This window comes from Lipotes vexillifer, unplaced genomic scaffold (assembly GCF_000442215.2).
Source record: "Lipotes vexillifer unplaced genomic scaffold, Lipotes_vexillifer_v1.1 scaffold472, whole genome shotgun sequence".
NCBI classification, from domain to species: Eukaryota; Metazoa; Chordata; class Mammalia; order Artiodactyla; family Lipotidae; genus Lipotes; species Lipotes vexillifer.
This window is the reverse complement of record NW_006797698.1, coordinates 623260-650740: the sequence shown is the minus strand read 5'-3', so window position 1 is coordinate 650740 and position 27481 is coordinate 623260. Positions and strand designations below refer to the sequence as shown.

Below are 27481 nucleotides of genomic sequence, written 5' to 3'. Positions count from 1 at the left end.
TTTAAAACCTGCATAATATCCTACAAAGACTATTTTATGATACATATCAACAAAACTCAACACCACTCTCTCCAATAATAAAAAAATGTTTTTTTAAGTTGTTACTTTTTAAATGACGTGAAACTAAAGAAAACTGGTTGCTGGTTTTGGAATCATCTTGTTTGGAGAAAAATATTCTATGCTTTACCACTTGTTGCCACGCCTTACAGAGATAGGGTCTATAGTCTACATCCACATCACTCTGGAGATTAAAGGCACAAGAAGGCCCTTCTGCTGAGCTTGAGGTTTTCTGCATTATACTTTGTGTTGTTGCAAAAAGAGCCAATCGATACTCATTTACCAGCTTCTCTAAGAGTTGAGAACATTTCTTCAGAGTGGACTCCTGTAAGTGAACACTTTCTCCTCCATTGACACGGTCTATCCAATAAAAAGCTGACAGGCTATCCAAAATCAAAAGGCAGAGGGAGGGGTGACTACAGAACATAGTTTCTAGTGAGTACAGTGTGAGAAGTAACTGGGTGCTACTACTGCAGTACACCAAAAAGAATCTCCCAAGGCAGTATTTTATTATTTCTTCAGAACTTTCGGATACTCTGTGCTCAAGAATAGTAACAAGCCGAAGTATATCAAAGTGGTAATCTGTGTCAATAAACAAGACTTCTACTTCCAGTCCGCCTTCCGATTTTGGAAGTATACATCGTGCTGTTAAATGATAAAGCATTTCTGTTTTTCCTGTTCCTTCTGGGCCATGAAATTCAAGAATATCACCTGTGTAAAATTTAAAAATGTCAGTCAAAATGCAGCAGCATTTGATAGCCTACAATAATGATAGCCTACAAAATGAAAAGTGTGCAAAAATGTTTAAAAAGACATTCACTGAAATGTTTTCCTTTTGAAAGAAAATCTAAATCCATTTGCCAAAACGGATTTGTATAAGCAAATACAAATAAATAAGGAAATAAAAAGTAAATCACTAAATTTCACCTCTGAGAAAGGTGTTGGCTATTAATTAGCACAAAGAAAATTTGAAAAACAAAATGACATGGTTGAAATGGGCCTAAGGGAATCTCCTGGTGAGGGGTCCACATATACTCACACTTAAAATGGTGATATTATAGCATTAAGAATAAAGTGCCACAGATCTAGGGTCTTTTAAAAAGCTACTGACTACTGGTACACACCATTTCTGGTAGTTAATTATCCCATATCCAGTTTCTCATTTGTCCTTAAGTATAAAACCCCAATTTTGGGGAAAAGCAATGTGCCCAGCTTAAAAACGATTTTTCTCAGTTTTCCTTGCAAGGAGAGGCCAGCAGGCAGCACAGCTGTAGCCAATGAGACACAGGTGGACATCTGTTGGGGTTTCCAAGTTGTGCTGTCCTCACACAGGCACCACTTCTGTCTGCTCTGCCGCTCCCTCTTCTGAGATGACAGCGAAGATGACAAGTATACACTGAGGAGGGCAGACCCTAAAGAGGGTGGGGCAGGAAGACAGGAGGCACCCAGGACGTGGATGACAATACGGAACCTCGCACACCAGCCTGCCTCCATGCCTGTGAGAGAAAAATAAGCCACTTGGCTGGACTTCTGCTACGTGCAAGTGAAACAGTCCCTAACCAGGGCTTCTCAAAATTGCTGGCATTATGGGTGGAACAGTTCTTGATGGTACAGTTTCACACATACAAGGCAGTAAGGACCCACAGCTTTCAGGCCCTAAGTGTCAACTGCATCCCTCGGGTGAAAACACCCCTGCACGTTTCCAAACTGCCTTCAGTTACCCTTTGCTATATGAATATTGCTTGATACTGTCTTGCTGAAATGACATCTGCACTGTGAATTATTTTCCTAGCATTATTAATCAAAGTCAACTACTCTAAACTTTGAAGACCCCAAATCTCTTTCTATATAGTTTCCAATAACTCTCTTTCATTGAGAACAGCACAGATAAAATAAAACACCTGGGGAAACTGTCCAGCCTCCAGAGCTTTTCAAAATCCACTCTAAACAGTGGCCTTCCAATTCTTGTTTGCTTGACATTTAATTTATTTTTTTAAAGATTTATTTATTATTTATTTATTTATTTTAGGTTGCATGGGGTCTTAGTTGTGGCATGCGGGCTCTTCGTTGTGGCGCACGGGCTTTTCTCTAGTTGTGGTGTGTGGGTTTTCTCTTCTTTAGTTGTGGCACACAGGCTCCAGGGCATGTGGGCTCTGTAGTTGTGGCACGCGAGCTTAGTTGTCCCGCAGCATGTGGGATCTTAGTTCCCCGACCAGGGATCAAACCCGCGTCCCCTGCATTGGAAGGTGGATTCTTTAACACTGGACCACCAGGGAAGTCCCTGTTTGCCACTTAATTTATGGCTGAACTACATAATTGGAAACACTATGTTAAAAATGCAGATTATTAGGCCCTAAACAAACTACAAGTTGATCTGAGAATCCAGTTACTTTATTTCCTGTTATTCCTAACAAACCATTGTATGTTGGAACATTCACAAATAATGTGTAAGAAACCTAGCAATCTGTCACCATACCATATTTAAGGTAGTATAAAACTTCAGCCAATTTCCACTATAATCTTATATACAATTTGCAATTCAAAATTTTAATGAAAAAGACTCCCCCAAACCCCTGCCCCAAGATTCCAGCCTCAAGGAGTGAAACTATTTTCATATTAACAATTGTTCATGGATGCTCTTATTAAAAGTTAACACAGTGACTAAAACTATATTCAATCCAGATGTTCCAGTTACTCTCTCCTACTATATAACTGATGAGCTAAGTGGAAATCCTCCCTGCCCCCAAATAAAAATCTTTTACCGCCCTCTATTATAGAAAGAGAATAAGCTACATGCATTAGATGAAGAAACATTAACACTGAACCAATATTAATGATAGTGAAGGAAAGCTGAAAACACAGCTTAGCAAGATTAACCTGAAAGTGGTTTGGTGGACACAGAGGACCACGCAGAAACACGACGCGGAGACCAACAAGCAGGCCACACACAAGCACCTTCTCTCCTTTCCCCAGGAAAGGCAGCCTAAGAGGCTGAGAAGCAGTAACCAACCTTTTTATAGCGCTTTCCAAATGAAAAGGGACGGCTGCGTATCTCGTTGGATCCTAGTTAACAACACTCGGAGGTGGGAAGAGCAAACTGTATCATCTTCTGTCATCACACTTAACATGCTATATCATTTTTGATGATTTGCTTGACTGATTCTATTTCTGGTTCACTACTTTAAGGTGGGGACTTGAATACTCTATCCCCAGCACAAAGTACGGTATCTTTGGAATGCATTTCATCAGATTACTTTCTTCTTAAGAATTTCTTAGAAGAAATCTAAAGAATGAAAACATAAGTTCTCATTTGGTGAAGAAAGTCAACTTTGGAACACGGCATTTTGAAAGGGAGCAGGTGTGGTAGGGAGTTACAGGTGGGGATGTGGCTTTGGTTAGCAGAGTCGGCAGGTGTGAAGGCCAGCTGCCCCTGGGCCCGAGTGTGCTGACACTTCATTTCTATCAAGTCTTCAGCCTCCTTCACTTAGAAGGTAAGGGTTAAACCTAAGGTAGTGATCTAAAAGTTCTCAGAGATAGGCTTGGAAGTGCTGTGTAAAAAAGAATACATAAGCAGAGTAGAGATTTTTTTTTTTTTTTGCGGTACGCAGGCCTCTCACTGTTGTGGCCTCTGCCGTTGCAGAGCACAGGCTCCGGAGACGCAGGCTCAGCGGCCATGGCCCACGGGCCCAGCCACTCCGCGGCATGTGGGATCTTCCCGGACCGGGGCACGAACTCGTGTCCCCTGCATCGGCAGGCGGACTCTCAGCCACGGCGCCACCAGGGAAGCCCAGCAGAGATTTTTAATTCACATAATCATGTAAATATCCTAACAAGAATTTAGCTTTCAAAAAAAAATTTAGCTTTCAAAATGGTATGTTAAGATGTATCTCTAGGTGTCACAAATAAATATATCCTACAGCCACTACGATTTAAGATTCACGACAGTAATAAGAGCCTGGATATAGCAATCTAGGAATAAGTTACACAGAAATAGAGAACAGAAAACTCTTTGGGGGGTGGGAGTGAACCTAAAACTAAGATAGAGGGCCAAAACTCAATTCTTCAGATAGATCCACAGTTAGAGAAGTCAGCATAAAGACAGATAAAACAGAAATTTAATAGAAACAGTACTAAATAATACTAAATGCAGCAGAAAAGTTCTAAAAATAAAATAATGGCAGGGGAGAGGTAGGAAACAGATCACTAAACTGGTCCTGGATAGTAACCTTATAGCAGTAAATGTGTAGCCTGCAAAAGCACATTTAATGTAAACATTATTTTATGAACCAAACTTTAAAAACTGAGATACTCAGAAGATAGACTGAGGGACTTCCCTGGTGGTCCAGTGGTTAAGAATCCGCCTTCCAATGCAGGGGACACGGGTTCGATCCCTGGTCGGGGAACTAAGATCCCACGTGCCGCGGGGCAACTAAGCCCGCGCCCTCTAGAGCCTGTGTGCTGTAACTACTGAGCCCGTGTACCACTAGAGAGAAGCCCGCGTGCCAAAACGAAGAGCCTGCACGCTGCAATGAAAGCTCCCATGTTCTGAAACTAAGACCCAACGCAGCCAAAAATGAATAAATAAATATTTTTTTAAAAGTCTATTATTAAAAAAAAAGAAGTCAATAAGCTGAAAAGGCAGCACAGGGAGCAGTCACTGCCTCTAGAGTAAGAACAAGGAGAGAAATCAGAGTGGGGGAAGGTAGGGACACGTCAGGGACTAGAAAAGAACACAATGGTTTAGGCTCATTTAAAAAGTAAAAAATTCAGTAGCAGTTCCATGTGGCTGGAGAGTCAAATGAAGATAAATTAAGATAAGAGAAATGTAACATATTCTGAAGTAAAAGAGGAGGGACTCCACAGAGAGCTAGAAATACGTGATATTGGTCAGAGGGTAACTGTGAGATATCTCTGGATATTTTCTGGATTCTCAGAACAGGGGAAAAAATGAAAAGTTTGCCAAGTATTTTCTTGGAGAGAGGGGTGGTGCTCGTGAACATTTTTCATCATAACACAAAAGAGTAAGGCTTTCCTACATGGTTTAACAAGGCTTTCTAAATCCATGTGTTAACGAAGGACTAGCTGGTGTGGTATAAATATGGACTCCTTAGAGCCTTGGTTCAGCACAAGTTAAACTGAGGCAAAGTTTAAGGCTGGCTAAGAGATTATTAGGTAGATAGAAACCCTCCTATCCTTTTACAGATTAATAGCAAAGTGGGGGAAAAGGTCATTTACTGGGTAAGTAAAATCTGCAAACCTGGAAATTACACATGAATACTATCATTAACTTCTTGAACTAGATTCCCTGCAAATATGTTTAATGATGAACTGAAATCAATTTCACTGATTTTTATAAACATTTACTATCTAATCATAAGATCAAAAATAATAGGGCTTCCCTGGTGGCGCAGTGGTTGAGAGTCCGCCTGCCGATGCAGGGGACACGGGTTCGTGCCCCGGTCTGGGAGGATCCCACATGCTGCGGAGCGGCTGGGCCCGTGAGCCATGGCCGCTGAGCCTGCGCGTGCTCCGCAATGGGAGAGGCCACGGCAGTGAGAGGCCCACGTACCACAAAAAAAATAAAAAATAAAAAAATAATATTCAGGGACCTCCCTGGTGGTGCAGTGGTTAAGAATCTGCCTGCCAATGCAGGGGACATGGGTTTGATCCCTGGTCCCAGAAGACCCCACATGCTGCAGAGCAACTAAGGCTGTGAGCTACAACTACTGAGCCTGTGCTCTACAGCCCTTGAGCCACAACTACTGAGCCCTTGCACCACAACTACTGAAGCCCACACACTTAGAGCCTGTGCTCTGCAACAAGAGAAGCCACTGCAATAAGAAGCCCATGCACTGCAACGAAGAGTAGATCCCACTCGCTGCAACTAGAGAAAGCCCGCTTAACAGCAATGAAGACCCAATGCAGCCAAAAAAGTAATAATAAAAATATTCAAACATTATGTTCTGTAGAGGAGACACGGTCCTTTTAACTGCATCTGAATCACTATCTTGTAAGTTTCTGTGAGCTGTTAAAAAAATCTCACCCTAGTCCAGGCAAACGACTGCATATTACAACTGGTAGTTAAAGGAAACAATCTCCCCCAAAAAAACCCCCAAAAATCACCTCTACAGTTTGACATTAGACAAATTAAACTAAATCAGAAAATCTGGATGGTTTGGCCTTGATAGTTACTCTCACAAATAGAATGCGTAAGGGGTTTGGGTTAACAGATTGTCGGAGTAAGTTTACGAATTTAAAGAGCCTTCAAAATAAGTCAAAGAAAGAAAAGCCAAAAAAATACACCATCTAGGTACCAACCTACTAATTGTATAACAAATATGCTGAATTTGCAGAGTACAATCATTATAGTAGTGAAGAGGTAATGAGTCTGTATATGGTACTGAATAAGTACCATGCAGAAAAAGTATTAAATATGTTTTACAGCAGCATTAGAGACCCTGCGACACCTAAATCGCTTACAGCTTCAACTTGAGCTTCCCTATAACAGTTTCTGATAAACTGCTGTTGTTGATAAATAACTCTTATAATCCCAGGCTTATGTATGCTGTTGCTCCAATGAATATTCATCTAACCAGTTCTTTTTTTCCATCTAACCAGTTTTATAGCTCTAAGAGCTATCATCGTTTCAAGTAAACTTTTTTGTCAGTGACTGAACATAATGGTGTTTTTAAAGTTTCTATAAATGTAATATTCAAATGTATAAGCTGTGCTTCAAACCTATTTTTTTTTTGTTTTCATTTTATCTATTTTTGGCTGCACTGGGTCTTCATTGCGGTGCACAGGCTTCTCATTGCGGTGGCTTCTCTTTGTTGGGGAGCACAGGCTCTAGGCGCGCAGGCTTCAGTAGTTGTGGCACGTGGGCTCAGTAGTTGTGGCACACGGGCTTAGTTGCTCCATGGCATGTGGGATCTTCCCGGACCAGGGTTTGAACCCGTGTCCCCTGCACTGGCAGGAGGATTCTTAACCACTGCACCACCAAGGAAGTCCTCGAACCTATGTTTTAATGTCAGTTTCGTAAGGCTCAACTTAATAATATCCTTTCTGATAGAATAAAAACAGTTCAATCTTTTGTCTAACATGTTTGATCAAAGTTTGTCATTTAGGGCTTCCCTGGTGGCGCAGTGGTTGAGAGTCCGCCTGCCGATGCAGGGAACACGGGTTCGTGCCCCGGTCTGGGAAGATCTCACATGCCGTAGAACGGCTAGGCCCGTGAGCCACGGCCGCTGAGCCTGCACGTCCGGAGCCTGTGCTCTGCAACAGGAGAGGCTACAACAGTGAGAGGCCTGCGTACTGCCAAAAAAAAAAAAAAAAAAATTTGTCATTTATTATTGATAGTTTAGAATTTTTTTTAACTAACAGATATGCTCTATAGGAAATACTAAAAGGAGTCCTTCAAGCTGCATGAAAGGATAGCAGTAGACAGTAACAAATCCAAGTGAGTTAATAAAGAACATAGGACTACATAGGTAAATATAAAAGACAGTATAAGTGTTTTATATTTTTAATTATTTCTTCATCTGATTTAAGAAACAACTGCATTAAGTAATTTTAATGATTTTTAACTAAGCAAAATTTTAAGTGTGTTTAAGGACATACCGTATATAAATATGTAATTTAAAACAGCACGAAGGAAGGGGACAGGAATGGAGCTATACGGTAGCAAAATTTTTTTATAAAATATTGAAATTAAGATGGTATTTAATCCAAACCAGATTGTTATAAATTAAGATGGTAATTGTAATCCTCAGGGCAATCACGAGGTAAATAACTCAAAGAAAAAAAAAAGTAAAAATAATGACAAGGAATTAAAATGCTACACTAGAAAATATCTATTTAACACAAAAGAAGACAGTAAAGGATGAACAGAGAAGCGAAAAAGACGTAAGACACATATAAAACAGATAGCACAATGGCAGTCATAAACCCTATCTTAACTAATAATAGTAATAAATGGATTAAACTGTCCAGACAAAAGGCAGATTGACAAAATGGAATAAAAAAACATGATCCAACTATAGGTTGTTTACAACGGGCACCCTTTACATCTCACGTCACAAGGCTGATAGTAACCAAACAGTAACCAAAAGAGAGCTGAATTGGCTAGCCTATTATCAGGCAAAATATACTTTAAGACAAAAATTGTTATTAGAGACAAAGAAGGACATTTTGTTTTTTTATTGTGGTAAAAGATGCTTAATACCATTAGCTGTCAGCGAAATGTAAATCAAAACCACAATGAGGTATCACTTCATACTCACTAGGAAGGCTATAATCAAAAAGACAGACAGTAGCATGTTTGCAGGAAGTGGGGAAATTGGAACCATTATACACTTCACTGGAACCATTGGAACCATTATACACTTCACTGATAGTGGCAAGTAAAATGTGGCAATTCCCAAGCAGCTACTTTGGAAAACAGTCTGGCAATTGTGCCAAAGGTTAAACACAGAGTTACCATACAACCTAGCAGTCCCTCTCAGAGGTATTATCCAAGGAAACTGCAAACATTTCTCCACAGAAAAACTCGTACACAAAATGATCATAGCAGCATTAGTCATAACAACCAAAAAGTAGAAACAACCCAAATGTACACACCAACTGATGAATGGGTACAATAGAATATTATTATTCAATAAAAAGGAGTGAACTACTGATGCATGCTACAATATGATAAATCTTGAAAATATTAAGCAAAGTGGAAAAAGTCAGTGACAAAACACCACATACTGTATGATTCCAATTACATGAAATGTCCAGAAAAGGCAAATCTATAGAGGCAGAAAGTAGATTAGTGGTTGCCTAGAGCTAAGGGATGTGAAAGGAAATGGGTAGTGACTAGTAATAGGCAAAAGTTTCTTTTTGGGGTGAAGAAAATGTTCTAGAATTGATTGTGCCGACAGATGCCTAAGTGTGCAAATTGTACACTTAAATGGGTGAACTGTATCTCTTTAAGGCTGTTATATTAAAAAAGAAGAAAACCACCTAAGCACACTAGCTTCTTTCTAGTTCTCCCTCGTGTAGAGGGGCCAGTAAAACAAGTGGGTATTATTCTCCCTATTGCAAAAATATTAACAGAGCTACCAAGTACCGAAAGACTTTCCTGTGATTCTCAAACTTGTAAAGAATAAAAATAAATAACAAAACTCCCATTAAATACTGTGCTGGGATAAAAGAGGTTTTCATACTGAAGACTTAACTGCAAATAAGCCAAACCCCATCTCATCTGACACAGATAATAAAGGCTTAAAAGTGTCTCATCAAAAAAAAAAAAGTGTCTCATCATCATCTTTCTCAGTTTTTAATTTCACAGTGTAACCCATATAGGCTGTTGCTAGAAGGGTGTGTATGTATATGAATATACGTGGGGGAAAAACTTGTTTAATAAAACTTAATTTATGACACTATATTTTGGCTTGAGATTGTGTTTTTACCATGCACAGGTGAATCTTCATCAGCAAACAGATGTGGTTCTATTTCTTTCAAGGAACTTCTACCTTCCAGTCGGGCAAGGAGCTTGCGAAAGGGAAAAAAAAGAGAAGGAAAACTCATTGTTTAAAAATATAAAATCCTAGAAATCGACATTTATTCAATTTTCCAAAAGTCTGTACAAGACTTTTCATCATTGAGGATCTGAAGGAAAATATGAAATAGAAAATACAGTTTAGGAGAAAAGTTGTGTTCATTTATTCAGAAAATACTTTATTTTTTGTTAATGTACCATATACAGTGGGTATAAAATGAGTCCCTGCCCTCAAAGAAGCTGATGGGGTCTTTGGGACACAGGACCAAACTGCTAATTGCAAAGTATTTACCTTCCTTACTCATTATAATTACCTTTCTCACTCTGCTCACCACACTTGTTATCAGGTATCAGCTTTTAATCTGTCTGCCCATTATATCGCCAGCTCCTTACCTAGGGGAGGGGAGGCGGGGGGGAGGAGACAGAGAGAAAGGTGGAGAAAAACTTCCCCGAGAAGCTCCCACGTGAATTCGTGAATTCGTGAACAGGGCACAAGCAGGCATACCTGGCAGATGGGACAACGTCAGCCAAGGTGCAAAGGTTATAATAGCACAGTGTGGGGGTAAACTATAAGCAGATTTGAATTGCTAGAGCTTGTGGCATGAAACTGGCAGGAGATAATGAAGTCCTAAAAGAACAGAAGTCAGATCACAAAGGGTCTTGGATGTCACCTTTTGGAGTTCGCTCTTTGGCTTGTAGATAAGAGCAAGGGGTTTTAAGAAGCAATCGAGAACAGTTAAGAGTAGACAGCTAGGTCTTTGGGCCTGAGGTTTCTCATCAGTAAAGTGAGCAAAACAAACAGTATTTCCCTCACAAGACTGTTGAGGATTCAGTGTGTTCCGAGAGGGCCTGGCACAGAGTAAGCATAAGCTATTATTATCTGCATTTCAAACAGATCATCTTGGTGGCTACCGAGGGGATGGATTTGAGAGCAAAGCCAGATGCGGAGAAAAGGCTCAAGTCCATCACACTAATCTGGAGAAGTGCCTGGACCAAGACAGGAGGAGCTAGAACTACAGGAAGCAAAATTCCAAGACAGACTGAAATGTCAACGTGGGAAATAAAATCAAAGTTGATTCTCAAGGTTCTAAGGAAACAGTACAGATTTGACAACCCTTCTAAACAACAAAAACGCGTATCACAAACGAAGAAAAGCAGTCATCCTTTGTGGGTTTCTTTTTTTTTTTTTTTTAAACAGAAGCAAAAGTTTTGGAAAGACTTCCTGCAGTGATGAAAAGGTTCTATATATTAATTTGGCAAATATTTACTGAATGTCTATTATGTACAAAGCACTATGGCAGGTAAAATGGAGACTACAGAAATGAAGATAATTAAGCTACCCTCAAAGAACCTGCAGTTAGGTCCTCTAGGAGATGAGATTTTATCACAAAACAAGCTAAAGACTGCTAACTACACTCAACAGTGCTTTGAGTTAAAACAGAGCTTCTGAGGGCATACCTGTGGTCAATTATTTTCATAAATATTAAGACATTATTTGTCTTTCTCACTATGCTGACACTTGCACTGATGGTGCAGCAGCAAAGGTGGGTAACACTGCTGGCACCCAGCACAATCAAGGCAGTGGCATCAAACCATATTAGTGCACACGGTACTCTTCACCACTCACAGAAAAAGAAGCAAGCGAAACTATTTTTGCATAAGAATGTTTTTGATGTGGCAGTAAATAAGTATTGACTCCATATTAAATCATAACCTTTGAGTACTGTTGAAAATATTCCCTGTGATGACGTGGGAAACATATTAGTAGGAAAGAATTTAACCATGACCAAAGAGAGGCCTGGCCTTTGCCCTTGGCTCCTGGGAGATAATCTCTAAGCCTCTTGGAAAATCCTGCTGATAAAAGTGTCTTTGTTTACCTGGGGGCCCTGAGCCACACCAGATAGTCTCACAACTATCCTCACCTAAAGGTGAGGGCTTTGGGTCAGCTCAACCTCTGCATCAGTGGCTGGACACAGAGGCCAGCTGGTTGGGGGGCTGACAATGCCTACATGACAAAGCCCCATAAACACTCTGGACACCAAAGTTCAGGGGAGCTTCCTTGGTTGGCATACTGTCCCCCACTGTTGCTGGGGACAGTTAGCACTGTCCATACTCCACTAGGACAGGACAATTGGAAGCTCCATATTTGGAATTCTGGATTTTGTCCCATTATATCTCTTCCCTGGGCTGATTTTAATCTGTATCCTTTTGCTGTAGTAAACTATAACCATGACTAAGCTTTCAGCGTATTCTGTAAGTCCTTCCAGCAAATCACTAAACCTGAAGGTGGTCTTGGGGACCCCCAAACATGCAATTAATGTCAGAATGAGTGAGGTCACGAGGACCTGGAACGCTGCAGTTGGTATCTGAAGTGAAGGCAGTCTTGGGGACTTCCCCCAAGTTCACACACAGATAAGGAAAGCACTTTTGCTCCAAACTGAAATACAATGGTTTTTCTCTAGGAAAAGCACTTGTATGATTACCTGAGCTGGATACTTTTTCATAGAACGCCCTTTTATTTGAAAGAATGACTGATAGACAAATTAGGATTACACAGACTTTGTTATTTGGCAGACATTTTACCGAAAACAAAGAAAGTCAGCTGGTCACTTTAAGGAAACTAACTGACAGTATTTGTTGCCAATGATAAAATTTGAATTTTGGAAAACTTTTATCCACTACCGTGAGCTTGACAGCATCCCAATACTTAAGGCATTGGCGAAATCCCTAAGTATTTTAAATTTCTCCATTTCACTGACAGATATAACCCACATAAACAACAACCCTTTTGGTTATGGACGTTAACCGGAACTGCTGTGGTGACCATTTTGTACGACATAACAAATATTGAACCATTTATTATGCTGTAACTCAGTCCTCAGGCCAAAAAGTATGAGAACCACTGGGTTAGAAGGTTGAGGGTCCGAAAGAAGAAGACAAAGAAACTTTTGTGGACAAGATGGAACACATGAAATGACTATAAAATGTTTTAAAAAGCATGTATACAAATGACCAACATCCTCATCAGAATGAATAACATGAGAAGTTACTCCAACTGTTTACCCTTACTGTCACTGCTCAAGATATTTTAGAATCCTCCTCTGGAGAATTCCTTGTAAGACAATTCAGAAAAGGATTAGAATTTTATTGACATGACTCTTAGATAAAAATGGTATTAATCCTCTTATCAAACTGGCTGACTTTGCCGATTTGCATCTGACTTTCCACTATTACTAAAAAGTCAGATTCATTTTCAAAGGATGAAAACTACCTATCAATGAGAAATTTCAAAACAGTGTTTTACAATGCCAAAAGCAGAGTATACCGAATACAGAGGAAGTGAAAGTACCTCCCAGAACTTGGAAATAGATGAACTCTGACAAAAATAGATAATATTAACAATTTATAGAAGTCACTTGATGGGATGAGATATCTTACAAACCTAAGCAGAAAATACCCTAAAAATTTGGCATTAACCTGACCATTATATAAGCTAAAATGAACGATGCTGTCCAGATTTGAGGAATAAGCTGAAAGAAGCAAGGTATAATCAATCTAGAGTTTCAGAAAGGCAAAGGGTAAATTAAGCCAGGGTAAAGGGAACCAAAGTAAGTTCTGTTTGACATGATAGTTTAATCCTTTTAGGGAAGATTAACACATCAGGCAAACAAAGCATGGTGATGGTAGCTATTAAGATAATTCAACTATTTCTCTTGATTCTCTAAGCAACCTTTCTGAGCCCAAATTTCCTAACTGGGAAAGAATACACAGTGGACACAACAATTTTACTCTATTTGGCAGTTTCACTAATATTGTAAATTAATAGATTTGGCATTTGGTTTGTAAATCAGTATCTGCCAGGTTTTATTATCATAACAATAGCTAACTAATAATAGCTACTATTTGTACTTGCTGCGGTACATAATTTATATACATTATCTCTTTTAATTATCAAATTAACTCTATTTGTTATCATTCTATTTTTCAGATGAGAAAACTAGTAGACACCAGAGTTGGGATTTAACTGAGATCTCTGGCTCCCGAAGCCTGGAATTCTTCCCCTGTGCTACAGAGCCTCAGAATCAGTATCACTGAGTCTGAAAAAATCTGAGTACAGGGATGAGTTTTTGGACCTACTCAGCTGAAGATCAAACCAATCTGAGGTCCCGTCTATGCAACTATCTGGTCTCTCCCAACCATCTCTCTTAGCACTCCCTCTAACACCACAAGGAGCCCCACATGTTTTCAACAGCAACATCAATACTGGAGCTAGTATACGGTCTGCAAAAGGGGTAATACTCAATTATACAGATATTATTTGGTAAAAATTTCAAGCAAGTCAAGTGTATTCCAGGAACTGAGTAAGGTGCATAGATTTACTTACATAGATACAGACACAGTTCCTATCCTCAAAGAATTTAATGAGGGAGAGTCAAAGGTTTAAAAAGTACAATAAAGTATTGTAGGTGCTATAATATCAATAGAAATAACATGGAGCTCTGTGAAGGCATAAAAAAGGGACAGTCGATTCTAATCTGTGTGAGAGGCAACTTTAACTCTGAAAGAGAGATTTAGCATTGTAGTTCTTTCAGGCACATACAAAATATTCATTGATAGAGCAATGTCCTTTCCCTATTCTCTCAATTAAATGCTCTAAGGCCTAGACTATTGAATGAATGAAAATTCTACACATTCCTCAGGGCCAGCTCCTTCCATGAAGCTATTCCTATACTTAGGAACACATTACCTACCAGTCTCCCTCATCTGGATCTAAGAGCTTGAAAGGAACTGGCTCACCACCAATTCCAAAATGTTTTACATTTGGCAGAAACTCAGTAGCTACCTATTAAGTTGAAGGTAAACAGGTCACAGGTAGGTAGAATTGGGGGAGGATGGAGAATAAAAAGAACCTCAAACTACATAGATTTTCACATGTTTGGACAATCTATGCAAACTTCTACTAAACAAAAGTCCTTGAGTATTCTTACAGCTATCATCAAAGTTCTTAACACTCATTAACAAAAGTCTGTTTTATAGACAATCATATAGCTTCAATGCCTGTTAAGTAGAACATGTATCATACAGATGTTTTAAAACATCATTTGGTTATGGAAAAGCTTACACTAAAGCAGGAAGGAGAGCTTAAAGATCAAATTAACCAGAAATGAATGACATTAAGGCAAACATGTGTATGTAATTGTCATTTGGATAAAGGCTCATTTCCCCTGACCTTTTGTGATTAAGTCTGTTTACAGATGGATCCCAGCAGCAAGGTTTCAAACCAGTTAAGTATAAAAGTCTACCTAAAGAAGCAAACACTCTAAACCAAATATTCCCACCCCCACCCCATAACAGGCCTGGATTTCCACTACAAACTGAATACAATTCTTAGTAGTTTTATTACATATATACAGAGGAAATTCACTCCAGGCAAATATGTGTTAACTATAACATACAGAAAGTAAGAGAGGAGTTGGAATGTGTAGGATGGCAAGGGAAAGCAGCAGCTATGTTAACATGTATATGATCAATGCAAAATTTGGCCCTTACCATGGCAGTCCCTTAAATTCACAGACTAATTCTTTTTCACTTGTGAAATTAGGCTCCTCTGCCACTTAGAAAATTCAATTGCCCTTCAGGGCAGAGTACTAGGCCTGGCTCTTAATAAAGCTTTCATCTAAACTATATGGAAAAGACAATTGTTACTCGAATATTAAATCATAAAAATTCCATTGTTTCTAAGTATAGTCCCCAAAGAGCTGCGGCCTTTATAACTAATATTTTTTAAAAAGCAATCACCCTATAAGAAGGAAAAATAGATATATAAGAAGTCAAGCAAAAATTACTACATGTACCTAAGAAGCATTCATTTCTAGCAGAATTTATAAGGACTAAATTTTAAATTTATGACATCCTACCAGTTAGTAATTTCATTAAATGTATAGTTAAGATTTCACTAGGAAGTTATATCAGACTATGTTTCAAAATGTCATTTAGACATAATAATCAACTATATGCAAGATCCCAGAAAGAGACAATAAAGCACAGAATCAAAACTGCAGAAGCTTAACATTGGAAGGACACTTACCCCTCCCCCACCTCCCTTGTATGTGAGGACCTCTACTGGAGAATACCTCTGGTGTATGCTCCTATCCTCCTGTTCTCTCTTCCCCAGGGAAGAAGAGGTTTTTCTAATGGGTTAATTTGAGAGCAGGAACTAGACACACACTGACTGGCCCCATCCTGGGTCCTGACAGCTTGCCTGCAGGAAGTGCATATTCTGCTGTTTCTAGTGTAGGAGGAGGGGTGCTTAGAAATGAGCATTTGGCAACAGGAAGTTTGATGGTAACCCTGACAAGAGCACTTTTGGTGGAATATGGAGAAAGAAGCCAGATAACAGTGGGCTGAAGAGTGAACGAGAGAAAAGTAGGCTCAGGCCAGAGCACAAGGGAGGAGTGCTCTACAGAGAAGGAAGGGAATGGGGCTGGTAGCGGCTGGTGTGTAGGGAGTTTTCTGGTTTGTTTTGTGTGTACTGCTTTATGTTAGGATACTGACAGAAATGATTGGTAGAGAGAAGACTGCAGATGCAGAAGACAGAAAAAGTGGGGATACCTGCAGGAGTGATGTCCTTGAGGGGGTGGAGTGGGGTGGATGGAATTCATATCACAAGTGGAGAAGCTGCCCTTTCTTAGAAGCAAAAATATTCTACTTTACAGGAAGGAATTCAGAGAAAATCAGTACATGTACTTTTTATCAATACAGACTTGATGAAAAACCAGGAATTGCTATATTACTACCCAATAAAGTAGACTTCAGAGCAAAGAAAATTACTAGAGACAAAGAGGGACACTACATAACGATAAAAGGATCAATGCATTGGAAGACATGTGATCCTAAATGTGTACGTATCAGACACATCTCAAAATACACGAAGCAAAACTCATACAGCTGAAAGGAGAAACAGACACACTCACTAGTTGGGACTTCAACACGCACTTCTCAGAAACCAAAAGACTTACTAGAAGATCTGAACAACATAACCAACAGGATCTAATTCATATACACAGAACATTTGACCCAACAATAGCTGAGTGTACATTTTTTTAAGTGCCCATGGAACATTCATCAAGCTAGATCACACCCTGGGCCATAAAACAAACCTCAACAATCATAAAAGAACTGAAGTCATACAGAGTATGCTTGACTATAATGGAAACAAACTAGAAATCAGTAACAGACAACAGGAAAAAATAAGGGAGTTCCTGTGATTTTTTTAATTTGTTTTCTCAATGACACATGAGGCAAGGCAGAAAGGAGAAGGAAGAGAAGGCATGAAATTTGTCATTAAACAATTACTGAGCACCTACTATGGGCTAAATATTGTTCTAAACACTGAGACTTAAAGGAGTAATCCCAACAGAGAACAATCATCACACTTCAATGGCAGAGGTGGGAGGTGGGGAGGAAGACAACATATAAACAATGTAAGATGTCAGATGCGGTAAGTGTAAAGAAGAAAAAGAAACAGAGTAAAGGAATAAAGATTAACAGTAGGAAGGACCTCCTTATACTGGATGGAAGAGCTTCTCCTCTAAGACACATCAAGCAAGTGAAGAGGCGAACGGTGTCAATTTCTGAAGGAACTGCAAAGGCCCTGAGGCTGAAGCAAACTTGGCACACTCAAGGAACAGCAAGGGCAACAGTGTGTCTGAAGAAGAGTGAGGGGGAGTGGAAGGTGAGATCAGAAAGGCAGGAGAAGAGATCCGAGGCGGGAACGAAGGGCAGACCATACAATCTGCAAATCATGCATCAGTGGAGGAAACAGGATTCTGGATATTACTGTAAACGATACCGGAGCCTCTGGAAAACTTTGAACAGTAGAGTCTGCTTACATTCTGAATGGATCACCCTGGATACTATGTGGAAAATATGTTAGAATAAGTGTGAACAGGGTGGAGCAGAGCCGAGTTAGAAGGTTACTGCGATCAAGCAGGTGACGGTTCCTAGGAATAGCAATGGCTGCAGCAAAAAGCAGTGAAACATGGTCGAATCCATGACATATATTGAAGGTAGAGAAAACAGGATGTGCGAATGGATGTGGGCTGATATGAGAGGAAAGGAGGATTCAAGAATGACTTAGTTTTTGGCTTGAGCCACAGGTAGAACAAATTCACCATTTGACAAGATAGGGAAGGCCTGGGAAGAAGCAGGTTGGGGCTGGGTGTACATGTGTGGTGGTAAACCAAGACTGCAGTGTTGGGCATATTAAAATTTTTCTCATGTTTTCTCTGCATCCAGAAGTCAATCATGATGAGCATGTTAAGTCTGGGATGCCTATGAGACATCCATGTGGGTATGTCAAGAAGATACTAGAGGGCTTCCCTGGTGGCGCAGTGGTTGAGAGTCCGCCTGCCGATGCAGGGGACGCGGGTTCGTGCCCCGGTCTGGGAAGATCCCACATGCCGCGGAGCGGCTGGGCCCGTGAGCCATGGCCGCTGAGCCTGTGCGTCCAGAGCCGGTGCTCTGCAACGGGAGAGGCCACAACAGTGAGAGGTCCGCGTACCGCAAAAAAAAAAAAAAAGAAGATACTAGAACACATGTGTCTGGAATTCAGGCGTAAGGTTGGATTTGATGACAGGTGTTTTGTAAGGAGAGAGTGAATTACTTTCTAGAAAAACACAAGTGGACTGGGAGTCCACTTGAAGTTGATGGTTACAAATTTAAAATGAGATCAGTCGGCCTGGTTGTGATTTTCTTTAGCAATATTCAGCTGAGTGGGTAGACAGTGAAAGTAGACAGCTGGGTTTAACCATGGTGAGGAAAGTAGGTTAGGATTGAAAGGGACAAGGAAGTTGAAAGTACTCATGATGGAGGAACAGTAATGATGGAGCACTGATTCTATTCTGGGTAAGAAGGGAAGCAAAGAGAGACGGGGACATGTTGTTCTAAGTCTACCATGTGAGACCAAAATATTATTAAATGCTAAATATTTTCTTATTTAATATTTGCCTCTGGCAAAAAGGCCACCCTGAACCTTTTCTAAGGAAAGAAAACCAGGGAATTCTCTGGTGGTCCAGTGGTCAGGACTCTCTGCACTTTCACTGCTGTGGGCGTGGAGTCAATCCCTGGTCGGGGAACTAAGATCCCAGAAGCCGCACAGTGTGGCCAAAGAATAAATTAAAAAAAAGAAAACCAGTCATTATTATTAATAAATAGTTATCAAGTGTTTACCGTGCAGGGAATGCTGTGCTTAGGTGAAAGCACACATAGAAATATAGGGACCCACCTCCTAGGAGTACAGCTGAAAGACAACTGAGAAATCACTGTCTACTGCCCTCCTTTTACAAAGGTAGAAGCCAAGGTTTAATAACTTATCCAAAATCATCCAGTTTGCTCCCAGCTGAGCCAAGACTACAGCCATGGTCCAGGGTTCTCTATCTCAGCACCCAAAATGATGCCATTAGAAAACCTCTGGGAAAATGTGTAAAAATCCACCTTGAGAAATGATAATTGGGATGGAGAAGTTTCCTACTTTTCATTTCAGTACTACTGGAATTTTCTGTGATAAGCATGTACTACTTTAATATAAACTATTATAATAAGGTTAAAGAGAGGAAACAGTATGTTGTGCATGACAACCAAAACTGGACACTTTGAATCTATCCATTGATTACTTTTAAACGCAAGGCATTTTCAGCATTTTTGAGAAAATGTAAAGTACACCAGGGGTCCCCAACCCCCGGGCCTCGGAGGGGTTTGGGCCCAAGGCCTGTTAGCAGCAGGTGAGCGGGGGCGGGGGGCGGGGGGGAGCGAAGCTTCATCTGCTGCTTCCCATCGCTCGCATTACCACCTGAACAAACACCCCTACCCCCATCCATGGACAAACTGTCTTCCACGAAACTGGTCCTTGGTGCCCAAAAGGCTGCGGACCGCTTTAGGACACCACTACTTAACAAGGATGCGCAAATGAAGCCATTTGGTGGATGATACCAAAATACTGCCAAAATCTTTTCTAATACTGTCAGAGGAATGTAAAAGTAAAAAATGCCATTGTTACTGTGCAAAAGTAAAGAACAGATTATTCTACTGTAAATTGCATTCCAATGTGTCTTCTTTAAATCAAGGGCTCCTTACATAAGTTTTCCACTCAGCTATCTGGCCTACCCTAAATTGCATCCCTAGAATCTGTTAAAGGAAAACATTCTTTGTGACTTTGTTTTCTTGGAAGACCCTGTATGAAATGTCTCTTCCCTACTACTCACAAGATGTGGGAAAGGTTAGCTATTTTATAAGGTGGTTATTCTTGTGAATTAAAAATTTAAAGTAGTTTATTTCAGGACTTCCCTGGTGGTCCAGTGGGTATGACTCCACGCTCCCAATGCAGGGGGCCTGGGTTCGATTCCTGGTCAGGGAACTAGATCCTGCATGCATGCCACAACTGAGTCCATACGCCACAACTAAAGATCCCACATGCTGCAACTAAGACCTGGCGCAGCCAAAATAAATATATAAAATAATAAATAAATAAGTATTTTTAAAAAATAAAAAAAATTAAGTAGTTTATTTCAGCTTCTTGGGATAATTTGTAACCTCAGATATCTTCCTCAATACAATGCCTCCAGGTAGGATCCATCTAGTAGACTGATGTACAAAGAAAGACAATAGAATCCAAACAAATTAAGCAATGGCCATACAGTGCCCAGCACTTAAGGGAAAAGAGGGTTGCTTAGTTGGTTTTGATGACAAAAAGGAAAAAGAATAAAGCAGCACCAACTGCCCAGCTCACTAATCTCTCCTCCACCCCACTGTACTCCAAAGTAATATGAGTGAGGTAATCTTGCTTAGGATCTCCAGACAGCCATGGCAGGCAAACGATATGACGCTAAATTCTTTGTTCAGTGCATCGACTGCACTGAGCTCTCATTTTCTGGATGTTAGGCTTGTTCTGATTGCAAAAGTCATCTGAGTTTAACCTGCGTTTCAAATTATCATTTCAATCAGTAAGGTTGTAACTGTAGCAGGTTTTACAGGGAGCAGCGCCTCTACTCTGAAGGCCCAAGGGTTGGCAAACTATGGCCGGCGAGCCAAATTCTGAAGTTTAAAAAATAAAAGGTTTACTGGCACACAGCCATGATCATTTGTTTACACACCTCTGGCTGCCTTCACATTAGAACAGCAGAGCTGAGTAGCTGTGACCGAGACCGAATGGCCCACAAAGCCTAAATATAGACTATCTACTCTGGTCCTTCACAGAAACAGCCTGTTGATCGTTTAAGAAGGTATCGCTTCCCCTCCCTCTTCTGTATAAAAGATCCTCCATAACCTGCCTCTGCCTATTTCTCAGGGCTTACATCCCAACACCGTTTCCCCACTAGCTTTGTCCGTCTACAGAGAACCATTTGCAGTTCCCCTAAATCAGTGACGCCCTTGCTCAAGGCAGAACCCACATACTTGCAACTCCCTGCCCCGAATGCCACCCCCTCCTTGCCAAGCCACCTACCATCCAAAGGTCCCTAAAAACCTCAGCTGTCCCCTCCTCCTCCCAGTTAGTCTTCCAGGCTGCCCGCCCCTCGACTGGACGGCACGATTTACCAACCGTCCTGTAATTTGTAGGCAGCCTCCCTTACTTGTCCTGCAAAAGCAGAAGCTGTTTCTTGCGTTTGTTAACCAGCGGTTAACACGTAATAAGTGCTTGATATTTGCTGGTTGAATTCCTGAATAAATCTTTGCAGACACCACATGGCTTGTGTGGCCCTGGATGCTTAGGCTGGAAATGTAAGCTGCGATAGCGAGGATGAATGCCCTAAGCAAAAGATGTACAGAACAGTGGCAACAGGTGGAGTCACCTACTCAGATACCACTGTTCTAGAAAAGTCTATGAGCGCTCCGCCTGGCGATCCCCTGCTTTTCCTAGCCTCTCTTGCACACCGTACCATGTATGACTGGTTCACGCATGACAGGTTTGGCCCGTAATGCTAGCGGTCTCGGGGGCCCGGCTCCGGGGACACAGGTTTGGGGGGCGGGGCTCTAGGCTCGCCGTCGTCCGGGCCCCGCGCGCCTCCCCCTCCCCGGGGCGCCCCGGCCTCCCGCGCCCTCGGGGCTCCCTCGCCCGCCCACGGCCCTGTTCTCGCCTCCCTAGCTCCCACCTCGGCAGCTCTCACCTCCGTCCCAGACTCAGACCTATGGAAGTCACTACACATCGCCCCGGAGTCTCCGCGCAACAGCCACTCAACTTTCCCGCCAGCGTCGCCATTTACTGCGCGGCCTCGGCCCCGCAGCCAGTCAGAGACGCTAACCCGCTGACCCGGGCGCGAGCATGCGCACTGCGCCCGCCCTCGGCCGGGGAGCCGGCGGGCATGCGCAGCAGGGCGTGCGACCGCCCCCCGCCCCGCTCACTGACGTCAGACCACGTCTCCTAGGAGACCGGGAGGTAACTGGGGATTTTCTTTTCTTCCCTCTCATAAATTTCCATTTGTTTTTACTGGGTAGAACTAGAAGCATGTATTTTTTTTTTAAGCATTAACAGAACACTTACTGAGCAAACGGGCCTTTTTGTTCATTCTTGGGTTAAAAGCCTCTGGCTGGCTGTGGGTGTAGTTTATGGTTGATTCTGAATAAACGAAAAAAGTATACTAAATTTAAACGAATTTTTAGAATAAAGCGAGCCGGCAGATATATCCAGTTCTTTCTGGAGGTAGAATAATTCTATTACTGTTTGTTATCCAGTGCCTATCCATTAAGATAGATAAATATTAGATGGACAGATGATAGAAAGATAGATGGATGTTGAGTATTTGCTCTATGCCAGACCTTGTGCCGAGCTCTGGGAACAGAACAAAGAATAAGAGACATGCATGAATGGGGTTTACAGCCTATTAAGCCATTTACTGGAACGTGTCCTTAAAAAATTCGCTTTCCAATAGCTGTAGCTGTTGTTTAGTTGGGCAAAACAGTGAGGTTGGCAGTGTAGGGTTCTCTTTTTCTTATCCTTATGCTTGCAGCTGTGTAATTAAGAAACGATTATAATATTAGTAATGATAGGTAACACTTCCAGAGCGTATTATGTGCCAGGCACTGTCCTAAGGTCTTTATATATAATAATCCATTTAATCTCCACAGTCCTGAGGGGGGTATTGTTATTATCCTTATTTTAGAGATGAGAAAACTGAGGCACCAATTTTGGCCCATTTTACTTTGTTGTAATGATTGTGGTGGGTCGACATTTTAATGGGAAATAGGAAGCAAAGACCATGAATACAGACAGTTCTTCACAGAAGCTTGGCTGTGAAGGAAGGAAATAACATATTACACAGAAAAATATATATAGGATAAAGGAAGAGTCATTTAAGGAGGCAAAGCCTGGTTCAAGTTTAAATGCTGATAGGAAAGAGCTGGTAGAGACTTAATGGTTAAAGACACCATCTGAGAAAGGATACTTGATGGAGCTGGACTGGAAGAGGAAAGAGGGTGCTGGGTGTAAGAATCAGCTCTAGATGGGGGAGGGCATCTCTTCAACGTGAGCAGGAGCAAGGAGTCAAGAATGGGTGCAGACTAGTCACAGTAGCCAAGACACAGAAGCAACCTAAATGTCCATCAACAGGTGAGTGGATCAAGAAGATGTGGTACACACACACACACACACACACGCACACACACACACAACGGAATACTACTCAACCATAAAAAGAATGAAATAATGCCATTTGCAGCAACATGGATGGACCTAGGGATTATCACACTAAGAGAAGTAAGTCAGACGGAGAAAGACAAATATCGCATGATATCACTTATATGTGGAATCTAAAACATGACACAAATGAACCTATTTATGAAACAGAAACCGACTCACAGATATAGAGAACAGACTTGTGGTTGCCAGGAGGGAGGGCGGTGGGGGAGGGATGGATCAGGAGTTTGGAGTTAGTGGAAGCAAACGATTATATATAGAATGGATAAACAACAAGGTCCTACTGTATAGCACAGGGAACCACATTCAATATCCTGCAATAAACCATAATGGAAAAGAATACAAAATAGAATGTCTCTGTGTATAACTGAATCGCTTTGCTATATGGCAGAAATTAACACAACATTGTAAATCAACGATACTTCAATTTAAAAAAAAAGGGGTGCAGGGCTTCCCTGGTGGCGCAATGGTAGAGAGTCCGCCTGCCGATGCAGGCGACACAGGTTTGTGCCCCGGTCTGGGAGGATCCCACATGCCGCGGAGCGGCTGGGCCCGTGAGCCATGGCCACTGAGCCTGCGCGTCCGGAGCCTGTGCTCCGCAATGGGAGAGGCCACAACAGTGAGAGGCCCGCGTACCGCAAAAAAAAAAAAAAAAAAAAAAAAAAAAAAAAAAGGGGGTGCAGGTGCCAGATACAGTTTGGGATGGGGAGCTCAAAGAGGCTGAGGAAGTTCTAGTCTGAGAACTTATGCTTTTTCTCTGAAGTAAAAAGCAAGGTAGTAGAAATGTAAGATTTGAGTTTAAATTCCTCTGGTGAAAATTAAAGTGAGCACACAGGTCAAATCCCTAAACAAATGTTACCCACCTACGCACTCTGCTAAACCTTCCTCAGAAAACCATTCTTGGTCCACTTGAGTACACGCAGCAGTGGGTGATAGACCTAACTACTACCCTAGACTATGGCAGTAATTGTTCTAACTAGGGAAATTGTCCTGTAATTGTCTATAATCACATTGAATATTCAACATACATTAGTACTATTGTTTCATTGCACAGAGCTCTTCCCTGAGTTACAATGTTCTTGAATTCCAAGGTGAATTTTCTGAACTCACCATGGATTTTGATGTCAAAATTTTGAACCCGGTTCTGTCACTTATTACCATCATTTAAGTTACTTGCCCCTCTGGGCCTTAGTTAGCTAGAGCTGTGATGACTAAGGGAAATTGTGTACCAGCGCAGCACCTGACACAAAATATCGATTCCCTTCCTACCTCCCTACCTTTCTTAGATCAGCACTTAACAGAGCACCAAAGATATAATAAATACTCAGTAGATAGCTCCTGTTCACCGTGATGGTAGTGATTAGGGCCAGATTAAGAGATGAACCTGGTGGGCTTCCGTGGGCTTCCCTGGTGGCGCAGTGCTTGAGAGTCCGCCTGCCGATGCAAGAGACGCGGGTTCGTGCCCCGTTTCGGGAAGATCCCACATGCCGCGGAGCGGCTGGGCCCGTGAGCCATGGCCACTGAGCCTGCGCGTCCGGAGCCTGTGCTCCGCAAATGGAGTAGGCCACAACAGTGAGAGGCCCGCATAACGCAAGGAAAAAAAAAAAAAAAAGAGATGAACCTGTATGGCAGTAGTTCAGAGTGGCACACGATAGAGTGCAAAAACTTCTCTAGGCACTAAATTGCCGCAGAAATATGATATGGAAAAACTCTTGTATTTTGGCCGTGCCGCGAGGCTTGTGGGATATTTGTTCCCTGACCAGGGATTGAACCAAAATTTGCTTCCTCTGCCTTCTCCCCATCCACTCCCACCCATACACGCAGGATTATGAATCTCTAAAAATAGACTGAAAAGTTTTTTGAATAGTCTTTTTTTTTTTTTTTTTGGTCGCACCACGTGGCTTGGGAGATCTTAGTTCCCTGACCAAGGATTGAACCCCTGCCGTGGAAGTGCCTAGCCCTAACCACTGGACCGCCAGGGACTTCCCTAGACAAATATTTTTAATATGCCAAATTATATTATTTGCTCCCCCAACCAAGTCCATAAATCTTAATCCAATTCGGATGGTATTGATGAGGGTGATGACTTGAGCTATTACCCCTTTTGTACTGGGGTCCTGGATTTCCTATCTTAGACAAGTGAAGTCTGTTTATTTTTTTAATTCTACAGGATGTCAAAGTCACTTGTAGAGTGACCAGAGCAAAGTCAAGTTTACGCCCATTCTAACAGATTTGGGCTCCCTAAGCTGAAGTTTCCTCTCCTGTAATGCAGCCCATTCCATGTGCGGGTGTTACCTCTCCCTTCTCCCATTGCCCTGTGGCTACTAGGGCTCTGGTAAGCAGTGCAAGGAAATGCTCGTATTCTGCCTGCTGCTGTTACTGTGAGTCATAAAATCTTCTGTCTCGGACTTGGACTTTTGTGTGGTCTGTCAGCATCCATGAAACTGTGGTAGGCTGACTTGTTAGCTTGCAGGAAGAGTAAACTCCCAAGCTCTTTATAGGTCTTGACAACCCACACTAAACAATCTGTAACAGGATAAATTAACGGTTTTGAGTAAGCAAAGCAGAAGCTCTGAGAAGCGGGAATATAATTGTCCTTGAGAATGGCAGGAAGACTATTTCAGAATGGTGGGAATGTGCAGCCAATATCGATGTACATGCCTTTCATTCTGACCTAAAGATGTTTCATGCCTTGTTAAACTTTCTCGATAAAGTTTTGAATCTAACTTCTAGGATTTGAGAACTACAAATTTAGACCTGGCAATATGAATCCCCACTTCAAGTTCTAAGAGGCAAGAATATGGAACTCGTATCATTGGCTGTTAATATCAAGATGACAAGCTGTTTTGTGGAATGAAAAAGCTTCATGCAAAGGTATATATTTTTCTGGGTGGACAAGAGCCTACTGTATAGCACAGGGAACTAAATTCAATGTCCTGGGATAAACCATAATGGAAAAGAATATTAAAAAGTATGTATATATGTATAACTGAGTCACTTTGCTGTATAGCAGAAAGCAACACAACATTGTAAATCAACTATACGTCAGTTAAAAAAAGATACAGATTTTTTCACCCATCTATTCTTTGAAAAACCTAGGGAATATCATGTACGTATGAAATATTTCTTATAGGTAATACTGAAGTTGCTCATTGTATAAATCAGGATGTTTTCTCTTTTAAAAAAGTGTTTGGGGCTTCCCTGGTGGCGCAATGGCTAAGAATCCGCCTGCCAATGCAGGGGACACGGGTTCGAGCCCTGGGCCAGGAAGATCCCACATGCCGCGGAGCAACTAAGCCTGTGCACCACAGCTACTGAGCCTGCGCTCTAGAGCCCATGAGCCACAACTACTGAGCCCGCGTGCCGCAACTACTGAGCCCGTGCACCTAGAGCCCGTGCTCTGCAACAAGAGAAGCCACCGCAGTGAGAAGCCTGCACACTGCATTGAAGAGTAGCCCCTGCTTGCCGCAACTAGAGAAAGCCCGCACACAGCAACGAAGACCCGACACAGCCAAAAATAATAAAATAAATGAAAAAAATAAATAAATGAAAAAGAAGTGTTCAAGGCACTCTCATAAATTTCTGGTAGAAATGCAAACATGTACAGTCTTTTGGGGGTGGAATTTGGCAATATCTAACAAAACTATACATTTATTAACTTTTTGACACAGCAATCTTACTTCTAGGAATTTATCCTAAAGTCATACCTTCAATTCCAGTCCTAGGTATATACCCATGAAATCCATTTAAAAAGATTTTTTTTTGGCCATGCCACTCAGCTTGTGGGATCTAGTTCCCTGACCAGGGATTGAACCCGGACCATGGCAGTGACAGCACCAAGTCCTAACCACTGGACTGCTGGGGAATTCCCAATGATGGATTTTAAGTATCCATATTTAAAATCTATTTAGGGAATTCCCCGGTGGTCCAGTGGTTAGGAATCCATGTTCTCACTGCTGTGGCCTGGGTTCCATCCCTGATGGGGGAACTAAGGTCCCACAAGCTGAGTGGCACAGCCAAAAATAAATAAATAAAATAAAATCCGTAATCAACTCTGCTCTTCCTATAGGATCCTGGATATGCCTCCAACTTCCATGAGACGGTAGTGTCCATTCCTTCTCTGCGAAGTGAGGGATTTAGACTAGATGATAGCTCCCATTTATTGAAAGTCAACTGTGTCTCAGACACTCTGCTTA

General features: G+C 41.5%; 1 protein-coding gene across 1 annotated transcript; it reads right to left on the bottom strand.

Moving 5' to 3' along the window:
* Nucleotides 1–21849, bottom strand: XRCC2 (X-ray repair cross complementing 2). The gene is made up of 3 exons (XM_007469800.1): nt 21760–21849; nt 9510–9591; nt 1–768 (listed from the first exon to the last, which is right to left on the bottom strand). Exons 1-3 carry the CDS (start codon nt 21796–21798, stop codon nt 47–49), a joined length of 843 nt encoding a protein of 280 aa, XP_007469862.1. The 5' UTR covers nt 21799–21849; the 3' UTR covers nt 1–46.
* Between the last annotated feature and the right edge of the window lie 5632 nt (nt 21850–27481).

Excerpts from the sequence above, each read along its gene's own strand:
- XRCC2 (XM_007469800.1), bottom strand. The coding sequence starts at position 21,798 with ATGTGTAGTGACTTCCATAGGTCTGAGTCTGGGACGGAG. Across the intron at positions 9,592-21,759 it reads GGTCTGAGTCTGGGACGGAG|CTCCTTGCCCGACTGGAAGG; the intron begins GTGAGAGCTGCC and ends CCCTTTCGCAAG. Across the intron at positions 769-9,509 it reads TGAAGATTCACCTGTGCATG|GTGATATTCTTGAATTTCAT; the intron begins GTAAAAACACAA and ends AATTTTACACAG.